Source organism: Sebastes fasciatus, chromosome 11 (assembly GCF_043250625.1).
Source record: "Sebastes fasciatus isolate fSebFas1 chromosome 11, fSebFas1.pri, whole genome shotgun sequence".
NCBI classification, from domain to species: domain Eukaryota; kingdom Metazoa; phylum Chordata; class Actinopteri; order Perciformes; family Sebastidae; genus Sebastes; species Sebastes fasciatus.
Genome location: NC_133805.1, coordinates 21,599,419 through 21,611,226, shown reverse-complemented (window position 1 = coordinate 21,611,226; position 11,808 = coordinate 21,599,419). Strand labels below are relative to the sequence as shown.

Below are 11,808 nucleotides of genomic sequence, written 5' to 3'. Positions count from 1 at the left end.
TTTTCTGACATTTTATAGACCAAACAACTAATCAGTTAATCGAGGACATAATCAACAGAATAATCAACAATGAAAATGATCGATAGTTGCAGAGTGGATAGTGTCATTTCTTGTAGGGATCAGTGAAAACCGTACAGTAGCCTATGTGAGCTGACACAAAGTCTGGCACACTGGTGAATATTAGCCATCACTATCATTGTGTTATGAGCTCATTTGCCCAATGGAATAAGTGAAAAGCTAAAATGTATATCCCTTTAAAAGAATGTTTACATCATTAAACATACAGGTAATTAATAATTGAACAAAAAATGGAAAAGTACACTGACATATTAGCCTGACAGCTTCCTATCCAAATCCATTTACAGTCTGAGATAAGATTACAAATGATCAATTTAAGTACGGGAAACACATTTAAAGGTCCCATATTGTAAAAAGTAAAATTTTCATATCTTTTATATTATAAAGCACATTTGAGTGCTCTATAAATACTGTGAAAGTATCGAAATGCTCAATATGCCGAGAAATACTCACAACTTGTTTTTAGAAATTGTGGGTTTGAAACAAGCCGTCAGGATTTCTGTCTATTTGTGATGTCACAAATATACAATATTTAGACCATTACACAGTTTTAAATGTAAACATTCTAAAAGTGTCTCAGTTTATTTCCTGTTGCAGTGTATGTAAATAACATCAGCTGACAGGAACTGGACCCAAACTGTTGCTTAGCTACGCAATTCCGTTGAAATGCACTAAAACGAAGCGTTTCAGACAGAGGGTAAATACAGGTATATTCAGGCAGACAGTACGAGGAAAATAAAGTTTTTTTTTAACATTACAGCATGTAAATATGTTCTAGTAGAAACACAAAATTCAAGTATGACCCTGAAAATGAGCATGATATGGGACCTTTAAGATATCACATCTTCCTCAGTCACAGCTGTTATCTTTGATCACAGCATGTGGGTCAGTTTTAGGAGTCTGAGTTTCTGCTTTTGGAAATGACGACGTGTGAGTCTGCCATAAAATGCCTTCAAAGAACAGACAATTCCTTCTGTTACTAAGATGTTGCTGCATCCAGCAATGTTTTTGAATCTATGCTCTGGTTTTCGAGGTGTGTTGCACTTCATCGTTTGTCCTCTAGATGACCAACAAGACGAGCTTGAGTCTGCAGCTGCAGAGCGACCAGAGGAGCAGCTTTAAGCTAACACTAGCACATCACAACATTATTAACTAACTAACCCCAATCTGGGGCTTTAATCACTCACTGGTGTCTGCTAGCTTGTCCAAGGCTGGCTTCACTGGCGGCCAAACATGCAGAAATATGAAAAGCTTGAAAAAATCGGAGAGGGTGAGTTTCACACGCTTTTTTTATAAAGTTAATATCAGCTAGCCGGGTTTGCTAACCTAGCATTCAAGTAGCTGCTAGCTAGATTGTAAACTTAACGTTAACTAATGTCCTTGTTAACCATATACAAAGCTGTGTGTATAGATTTACTCACCCTAACACGTGTGATCTGTGATTAGATTACTGCCTGCCACCTTTTACGATATTAAGGCATAGCAACGGTAGCTAGGTAGCTAGCTACCTAGCTACCGTTGCTATGCCAATCATCAGCACGTTAACTGATTAACTTCACGTTTTCTGCTCTGTAGGTACCTACGGGACAGTTTTCAAGGCTAAAAACAGAGAAACCCACGAAATTGTGGCTTTGAAAAGGGTCCGGTTGGACGACGACGATGAGGTATGTTTCAAGAATAACATAATATTCATTTCTCTATTTGCTAGCAGGTTGTTAGCAGGCTAGAAGTGCTAATCTAATCAACACTGGGTGTCATTTCTTTTAGGGGGTGCCAAGTTCTGCTCTGAGAGAAATCTGCCTTCTGAAGGAACTAAAGCATAAAAACATTGTCAGGTCAGTGGGCTGAACTTCATTTCATTTCAAAATGTATTTCAACATGTAGAATACAAAATAAATAAATAAAGAAAAAGAATGATCATGCAAGTAGACAGTCAGAAACAAGTAGTATTTACATACAATGAAAAGAATAAGAAAAATAAATTGTCAACACCTGATGCCTTGATTTACATATTCAAAAAGGAGTGAGAAGAAGTATACATTTATTTAATCCCACCCCTTCTCCATAAGTCACTTATTAGTTATTAACCAGCTTCCTTATTGATCCATACTCTAATTAAATTTTCCTAAATTTATCTAACTATAATTATTATTTATAATTATTCTAACTGTAATTATTACCTTTTAATCTGTGTCATACAGAAATATAAATTAATTACTAATATAATTATCCTTTTCAAAATATAAATTTGTTATCAATCCAGAATACCAATTCATTACTTATAATATAACTTAAGTATTATATTAATTTAACTTAACGTGGGAGTTGCAGGTGGTGTTTCACTGTTTGTCAAATGAGTTTAAATGGTGAGCAGTTTGCATTTTAACCCTGCTGTCAACAACCATCAACTTGTTGCTGTTTCTGTCTTCTCCAGACTACATGATGTGTTGCACAGTGACAAGAAGTTAACCTTGGTGTTTGAATATTGTGATCAGGTGAGATCTCAAACTATCTGTTTATATCATGTTTAATTGTTTTTATAACTTATTTTGTATATTGTATATTGGTAGAATTTCAATTTTTTTTTTTATTCTAACATTTTTATCTATTCTTTTGTTATTATACTGCTTACTTGCACCAACAAAACCAAAGCAAATTCCTAGTGTATACCTCTAACACCTGGCAATAAACATGAGTCTGATGCTGATTCAAACATAGTGTGTTTTAATGTGTACCTTTCTTCCAAGGCTAATGTCTCTTTATCAACTGCAGGATTTGAAGAAGTATTTTGACAGCTGCAATGGGGATCTAGATCCTGAAACTGTGAAGGTGAGAAACATCCTGCCATACTTATATAGACAGCCTTGTTTGTAGATGACATGTCATCTTTGGCCTCTGATTGTCGTGAAATTAACTGCTTGAAGATATCTCTAAACTTTGTCTCTCTCTGATGCAGTCATTCATGTACCAGCTGTTGAAAGGCCTCGCTTTCTGTCACAGTCGAAACGTTCTTCATCGAGATCTGAAGCCGCAGAATCTCCTCATAAACAGAGTGAGTGTTTTAAGGTTGCATTTGGACTTTGACTTGAAGACTGAACACACTGCAAACTTGAAATCAATAACAGCATGTGTGAAATGTAAAGCAAAATCTTCTAAATGCACTTTAGAGGCTGCAGTTTGTGTTGATATCATCAGGGAATATTCGGTAACCTGCGTCTCTTGTCTATAGAATGGGGAGTTGAAGCTGGCTGACTTTGGGTTGGCTCGAGCCTTTGGCATTCCTGTGAGGTGTTACTCCGCAGAGGTAGGTTGTACTTCATTAACACAGCAGGTGCTAATTATAACTGGCGTCTTCCATCTTAAAATGTGTAACCTGCATGGAATAGTACTGATTTTCAAATATCTAAAGAGAAACCAAGTCAGAGACTGATTTCTGAACATTTTGCCTGCCATTGAGGGATTTTAAATCGGGTGTTAAGTTAACTATATGAAGAGATTTGTGCTCTTTAATCCAGGCTTTCATAGAAGTTGTATTACGTCTGTATAGTCAAGGTAAATGGTCCCAAATCTTGTGCTAAAAATATTTTCTGACGCAAAATCAATTCAGTTATTTTCACCTTCTTATACAAAACCACAAACATCTAGACACAAGAGTCCTTAATTGCATCTCAGTATAAGTATAGGCTTTGTCCGAAATCGCATACTATGCACTACACACCCAATATGTGTACATATCATATATCTATATCGTTCAACATACTTTTGTGTAAATAAACAGTATCTTTTCGGACGCACTGAGCAGTAATTTATGTCGTCACTTCCCTGTAACCACGGTAACCCGTGCCAACCTCATGTGACCAAAACGACGGTTTGTGAGAATCAAAGTCTGATTTAATTTAAAATATATATTACGCCTTACAAAGTGAAATCATATACTTACACTTCAATCGAAGTGTTATTGATGTTACAGAGCTGTCCGTCAACATCTGTTGTGAACGTTATTGTCACTACTGCATTGCATTGCGGGATATTTATGCCGTTGTAGTGTCCAGCGTTGCATACTGTAAAATTGGCGTACTATTGGTTTCATACTAAAAAACTAACTAACTAAATTAGTTGATTTAATCGACAGATTAAATCACACAAAAGCACCACTTTAAATCTGGTGTTTACCAGAGATGTGCTCATAAGTTTCTGGGAAATAAGTCATTCAGCATGAGAAAAGCATAAAAAACTACTAATTGACTAAAGAAATCTTAATTGACCAAGACCAAAATGACTAATTAGTCAACTAATCGATCAAGAGTGGGCAGCCCTACTCACTATAAAAAGTAATGTCAAAATATGGCAGATCTAAAAATCTAGAAAACTGCAACAACAATGGCAGATATGTGACCTCTTCTACAATGTCCTCTTTTGATGCTATTAAAATGCTCTTGTAACAGCCAATAGCCTCAGTTTCTCTGAGGTCCTGAAGTTAAGCCATTAATTAATGACGGGAAAGAGTCGAACACACAGCGGCATGTGGTTTAAGTGGGGTTTTGATTTGTTTGTTGTTGCGGATGCTATCAGAGAAAATGACAGGCGAGTCTCAGATAGGTTTAGTGGATTTGGTTGGTTGACCTCAGGGCCCGGCGCACCAATCTCATGAGGGGGCACTTGACCCACGGGTGACTACTACTGATCTGGAAATGTAATAAACAGAAAACCTAGAGGGGGACGGAGTTTGAAGCATTGAGAATTTGAAGTGAGGTCATTTTAAAAGGTCATTTCATTTCAGAGGATGTATTACCCTGAGACTCTTAGCACTGCTTCAGCAAGAAGAAATGAATGATCCTACAGCTATTTCACACTACAGGGATATACTTTATGCAGTACATGAAGCATGAATTAAATACAGTGACAGACGTTCTTATGAGGACAGTACAGGGATTTTGTTTAATCTCTCAGCATTATTGCCGGCCAAGTCAAGTTACTTTTTCTGAGGTATTATAAAGCGTTTTTAATGCAGTTTTTGCAAAGGAAATATGTAGCGTTCCCTACGCTTATTTTGAAATTCTACTCCTTAAACTCATTCACCCAGATGAATGAAATTCCCACAACCCCACAGGTGGGTGGCGCTTTGAAACACGTTGCTCTAAGATGTGTTGTACAAAAAGTTAAAAAGATATTTAGAACACGCTCAGTTTATCATCATCTTTGTGCGTCACTTTTTTGTACATTGAAATTAAAAAGGAACACCGCAAATGGTTGTGACTCAATATGTGACGTTTTCAAATGACTTATAATTAGCTTAAAGCACATCTATGTTATTCTGGTTGGAGGATCTGCAAGTTTTACATACTTTTTCCCTGTAAAAATGACTCATCATGAAAAGTTAGTAGTGGCTCTGTTCTGTAGCAGGTGGTCACATCATTAGCATCTGTACTGAATTGAACTTTTAAACTTTTCAAGCTGAAACAGAAGCACTTCAGACTGCCCACACATTCTCTCTGGGAAACACAACTTTTCTATAATTCAATTTTATTCTTTATACTCCTGTTGGTGCACTTCACCAAACACATTTTCATATAACCTGGAATAATGTCTCTAAAACACTTGACACTTGACAAAGCAGCAGTATGCTATAATTATAAAAAGGTGTAACAGAAACCAGATGGTTCACCATTTAGTATCAGTGACAGTGCGGCTACATCCATCTCTTTGTGAAATCAGTGTCAGTACAAAATAACAGCCGCCCCGGAGAGCGGTCATTACACTGAATGCCTCCACGTTTTATGTTAACACCAGTTTGGCTGTGATAATTGCTGGGATTGGGTCTAATTCTTCCTCTTTACTCTGTGATTTGTTCGTAGGTGGTGACATTGTGGTACCGGCCTCCTGATGTGCTATTTGGTGCTAAACTTTATTCTACCTCAATTGACATGTGGTCTGCTGGATGCATATTTGCAGGTTTGTTTGTTAGTGATGATGTTAATGAGGATTTAGGTTACTCTATTCTTGTCTCTCTAACTTAGTTCTGTTGCCTCGTGTGAGTAGGATATTGTTAATACTAATAGTACAAAAATCATAAATCCTCAATTTAAGTAAAGGGCACCTGGGTTAAACATTGCTTAAAGGGTTCAGTATCTTAAAAGTCCTATTTATGAATGCCTAAATAGCCAGTCACCAGGTTATTTAAAGGTGTTTGAGCATACTAGAGAACAGCATAGGTACAATACTAGGCATAATAAAAAACGATAAGAAAGATACGCACATTCAATGTCCGATTTGGATGGGTGCTGGATCAAAGACATATCTAGCAGAATAAAAATAATATTAGTATAACACTAGGCATAGCCCAAATTAAAAGATAATGTACATTTGGAGCTAAATGTAGTATTTTATTACTTTATTTATTTGGTTATATATTGTATGTTTTTGATAAACATATTTGTACATATTTCTTATATTTCTCATTTATTATTATCATTATTTATGCATACATATTATGTTATATATTGTAGCATTATGAACATAATTTACATTTTACATACTCCTTTACTTCTATTATTCTTGTATTTCTTATGCTTATATATAACTGTAATGTCCCAATTTCCCCCCCGGGGAACAATAAAGTATTTCTGATTAAAAATGTACAATTTGTATGATGGGGCAGGTCAGGACCCACTATGGAAATAGGTTATTTTAACTTTTAGTGTTCTTATCCTGTTGTGCTTCAATTTTATTAATAAAAGTGTGTTTTATGTAGGTTGTTTTATGACGGATTAAAACTAAACCAAACCATATATGAAATATTAATTGTGTTTCATTCTGATGTCCCATTCAGAGCTGGCTAATGCTGGACGGCCTTTATTCCCCGGGAACGATGTGGACGACCAGTTGAAAAGAATCTTCAGATATCTTTTTAATAACATTTGTGGGTATCAAACCACTTGTCTTCTGCTCATACAGTTTGGTATGTGGGACTGTTAAGACCACAGAGGTTATGTTCAGGCAGAACTATTGATCTACTATTTGATGAATCATTTACAAAAGTCTTTAACAGGTTGGACACACCTCTCTGTTGCGAAAAGTTTTTCTTTAACCACTCGGTACATTGTTGGGTACACCGACTGAAGAACAGTGGCAGACAATGACGAAACTCCCCGATTACAAGGTAACTTATTAATGCCATTTATTATGTCAGCGGATGGAGTATACACTTCATGTGTTACTGAACTATTCTCACTGCTTCTTTCTACCTGCAGCCATATCCCATGTACCCAGCCACCACCTCGCTGGTGAATGTGGTTCCCAAACTAAGTAGCACAGGACGGGATCTACTCCAGGTACTTTCAACTTGTCTACCTTTTATTCAAATATCCAAACAAATTTTTTAGGGCTGTCAAATTTAACGCAATAACGCAATAATTTGTTTTAACGCCACTAATTTCTTTAACGCATAAACGTAACCGATCTTTAGGAGGTAGTAGCGGAGGAGTAGCGGCCTCAGTTTTAAAGCTAGAGAAGGTCTTGACATCACATGAAACTATAAAACCTAAGAAATCCATTGGTACCAACCATGTCATACTAGTTTGTTAGGAAGGAGTTAAATAACGCTCCAAAGTTACGCTAAATTTTAGCGAAGAAAAACTGTCTTGGCTATTTTCAAAGGGGTCCCTTGACCTCTGACCTCAAGATATGTGAATGAAAATAGGTTCTATGGGTACCCAAGAGTCTCCCCTTTTGAGACATGTCAATTTTATGATAATCACATGCAGTTTGGGGCAAGTCATAGTCAAGTCAGCACACTGACACACTGACAGCTGTTGTTGCCTGTTGGCTTGAGTTTGCCATGTTATGATTTGAGCATATTTTTATGCTAAACGCAGTACCTGTGCAGGTTTATGGACAATATTTTTCATTGTTTCTGTGTTGTTAATTGATTCCCACTTATAAATATATACATACATTTGCATAAAGCAAGCATATTTGTCTCCTCCCATGTTGAGAAGAGTGTCAAATACTTGACAAATCTCCCTTTAAGGTACATTACATGAACAGATAAATGTGCGATTAATTACTTGAATTGATTGACAGCCCTAAAATGTTTACATCTGTGGTCAATAGAAATATATTTTTATTTTTTATAACTGTTCAAATAGTTCAGTAACTTGAGCTAAAATGACCTACCAATTGTCGCTAATATACAGTTTTGCTTGCAAGAAAATTGATATTGCTGTTCACTTATTCAAATGTCTCCTTTTGATCTCACCCAGAACCTGTTAAAATGTAATCCTGTCCAGAGGATCTCTGCAGAAGAGGCCTTGCAGCACCCTTACTTTGCTGATTTCTGCCCACCCTAAACGCTAAATGGCCACTCGCTGAACCTCAGCCGCCAGAATCAATCATCCTTCACTCGGTTGGGTCATTAGGACCGGTACCAGCAAAGGCAAATCCCTCACCGGTTTTTCAAACACTCCCCTGCATTTCATTCTGTTGTGCCTCTGTGTGGAACAAAGTCCTGGTGGCTCCTGCAAGGTTTTAGGTTCTTTTTAAGATGCAAGCTTGTTTAATTTGGTACATATACGCCTCCCAGTTAAATTAGCACTAAATGTGGGAGGGTGCACTATGTGTTGCAATGAATACATTTTATACCTGTGGAAACAACAAGACGCCCAATTAATTGCTCCCATTAATAGAAGTCTTAACATTGGTGGCGACTGTAGACAGATACATGAGTTTTGATGCCAATATTGATATTAGAAAATGTAATAGCAGTATATTGGCCATAAACAAACATGTTTTTGATGTGGATCACTTAAATTTGGTTATTAAAGAATTGAGATATGTGTCACTATTTCTCAGTGATCTAAAACATATCTTTGGCATTTCTGTACCGCAGTTTGTTGTTACTTATTAGCCACAATATAAGCAATATGAATTAACTAGGAGACCACAGATTCCTGGGGCAGCTAATGCTACAATGTCGCGGTTTCAAAGCTAAATTAAATTGATTTGTCAGTTTTAGAATCACAAGCAAGAGTTTAATTTGAACATTTTAAAGGCTTAAGTCAATGTGTTTCTTGTTCGGATTGTATGTTATTTTTTTTGTATCACTTTCTTATACAAGTCTGTAATTTCAAAATAATTTCCTAGGATTTTTTTCTGGATAGAACTACTGTATGTGATTTGGTACTAATTTCTTTATTTGAAAGAATTACACCTGAGTAAATATTTATAAATTGTTCACCTATTCTTGGGAACTTTATTCTCCATATATACTAAATTGCATGTTTCTGTACACAAATTAAAAATGTTTGCATGTTCAGTTGGTCTGCTCTGCACTGACTTAGAGACTCTGGAGGTCACGCTACAGTAGCTATTAATTAGAAAGTAGTAATTGGAAGTGTAGCAATTAAACACGGCTTCTGTTTTCCCTGTAATTAGTACCAAATTACACACTTATTTCCGGGAGATTATTAGGCAATTGCAGACCTGTTAAATACACTGTTTTTATTTTTTACTTTTTAGACCAGAACAGATTGCATGATGTTTCACATACCAACAGTACAACTCTTTGTCCCACTACCCATTACAAGATTGTATCATAGCATGGGAAAGCTAATTTATGATTTTCTTTTTTTTCTCAGGCTTTTTATTTCCCCTTTTTTTGTATTTTTGTGCACTTTGTAACTTTTATTTTAAATTGTTTAGTATATCAATATTAAATATGTTGAACACTGACAGCCAGGATTACAGCCGGTTATCAATAAATGGGCCAATATACATATATAAGTTAATGACTAGTGGACCATTAGTGACACATTATTCTTTTTTTTTTTTTACATCATAATTATACTGATGTCTTTTAGCTTTTCTGAAATGCTTTTTGTAATTGTCAAATTAGAGATGAAAGAATCCAGGTAATCCACTGATGCTCTGTATTTTCATATAATGATTGTTTTGCACCATTAGCTGTTTCCATTCTGGTTACTTATTCTATTAACATGGTTAACAGCTTGCAGTGTTATTTTACTCCAGATTGTTACAGCACTACTTATCCCATAAAACGCCTACATAATGAGTTGTGTTTGAAGTAGCTGGAAAAGGGTTTATTTTCATTTTGCTGATGTAAGACAAGATAATGGATGCATGTATTTATTAATGATGGAATGTCTGCTCATTTGTTTTGCATTCGTTTAAATGTAGCACAACTTCATTTGGTACAGAAACTCCTTTTGAATGATTTAATGTTACTCAGATCTAAGGCATTTAGCAGGCTCTTTCTAGGATTTAAAATGTTTGAAGGCTTGTGTGTGTGTGGATTAAGTTATAATGAAAAAACACAAAAGCATTTGCTCTCAGTATTTCATTATCTCCCGATGACAGAACATTTCAGACAAATTGCTGTAGTTACTTTATACGGCTTACATTTAGATTTTGAATTTGGATTTTGCACTTTGCTAGTATCTTCGTTTTTGTTGGTCGAACTTGGAACAAATGTTGTCAGTGATTCTATTTGTGTATATTTCAGCCAATAAGACTCAGTATTCAGTAAAGTGGACTTAAATACACGTTTGTTTTTAAGATTGCAAATTCATTCTTTACCTTGAAAAACACTTGTTGACAAAACTAGTCGTAGCTGTTCTGGGTCTTTTGATCATAACGCATGATCTTCCTCATCAGAGGGAGTTTGCCCAGTTTGTCACAGAAATAAATGTTAAAATTAGCCTTTTCTTTCTGTTGGTTTAAAATTGAGAATAAAAAAAGTTCATTCTTGACTTTGGAAATGGTAGTTGAGTAAATAATCTCACCACAAGGTCCATCCGTGTCTTTGTGGTGAGATTTGTTTTTGTAAATGTTTGCTTTTCTTTGGAAATTGTTTACACAGCTTGCTCATTTGTAAGTCATCTTGACTACTTCTGCATTTTGGGAACATCTTTTGTTGTAAATAGCAAAAGAAAAAAAATAACCTTTTGACTTAATATTGTCAGCTTCAGTGTACACCAGGCTAGGCTGCTAGTTTGGATCAAACTCAGTGTCAACTTTGTTTAAAGCCCTTGGAAACGTTTCAAATACAATATTTTTCTCAATAACATACAAAATATGTCTAGATAAGCAACAATCAAATGAATGTTTTGGAATAAACATCATGAGGTCTTGTTAAGTAAGAGTTTAAAGGACCAGTGTGTAACACTTAGGGAGATCTATTTGCAGAAATGGAATATAATATTCATAACTATTTTTCTTCAGTGTATATTCACCTGAAAATAAGAATTATGTTTTCATTAGCTTAGAATGAGCCCTTCATATCCACACAGGGAGCGGGTCCTCTTCATGGAGTCCGCTATGTTTCTACGGATAAACCAAACACTGGCTCTAGAGAGAGCCTTTTGCGTTTTTACGTTACCTGAAGGCCACCGTAGTTCTCCGACAGGCTTGTGAAACTGTATAGCCACAGAGTGCAAAACCGTTGCAAAACCGTCGAACGGCGTTACCGCAGTCTTGTAAAGGGAGGAGTGAGTGGAGTGGTTTTCAGTTGGTAGCAATCTGCAACCACACCACTAGATGCCGCCAAATCCTACACACTGTACCTTTAACAGTCAAAAACTCAGCTAATCTGCTTCATCGGGACTTTGTAGCCTGGCAACACAAGTAAACAACCCACCAACTGTCAATTAGATTCTCAAATGTTTCACGATACTGATTGGTGCACGGTGACATCACCTATTTCCAGCCTTGAGC

The 11,808-nt window shown here is 36.1% G+C and overlaps 1 protein-coding gene across 1 annotated transcript; it reads left to right on the top strand.

Annotated features, from left to right (window-relative positions):
* Positions 1 to 1,039: 1,039 nt before the first annotated feature.
* Positions 1,040 to 10,844, top strand: cdk5 (cyclin dependent kinase 5). Its single transcript, XM_074651555.1, has 12 exons — positions 1,040 to 1,348; positions 1,654 to 1,742; positions 1,846 to 1,913; positions 2,513 to 2,573; positions 2,851 to 2,907; positions 3,035 to 3,130; positions 3,308 to 3,382; positions 5,934 to 6,030; positions 6,908 to 6,977; positions 7,177 to 7,237; positions 7,329 to 7,409; positions 8,340 to 10,844. Exons 1-12 carry the CDS (start codon positions 1,312 to 1,314, stop codon positions 8,424 to 8,426), a joined length of 879 nt encoding a protein of 292 aa, XP_074507656.1. The 5' UTR covers positions 1,040 to 1,311; the 3' UTR covers positions 8,427 to 10,844.
* Positions 10,845 to 11,808: the final 964 nt, after the last annotated feature.

What these genes read in the sequence shown, in the direction of transcription:
- cdk5 (XM_074651555.1), top strand. Translation starts at nt 1,312, where the DNA reads ATGCAGAAATATGAAAAGCTTGAAAAAATCGGAGAGG. An exon ending in GGTTGGACGACGACGATGAG is followed by an intron (nt 1,743 to 1,845) that starts GTATGTTTCAAG and finishes CATTTCTTTTAG; the next exon opens with GGGGTGCCAAGTTCTGCTCT. An exon ending in TGTTTGAATATTGTGATCAG is followed by an intron (nt 2,574 to 2,850) that starts GTGAGATCTCAA and finishes TATCAACTGCAG; the next exon opens with GATTTGAAGAAGTATTTTGA.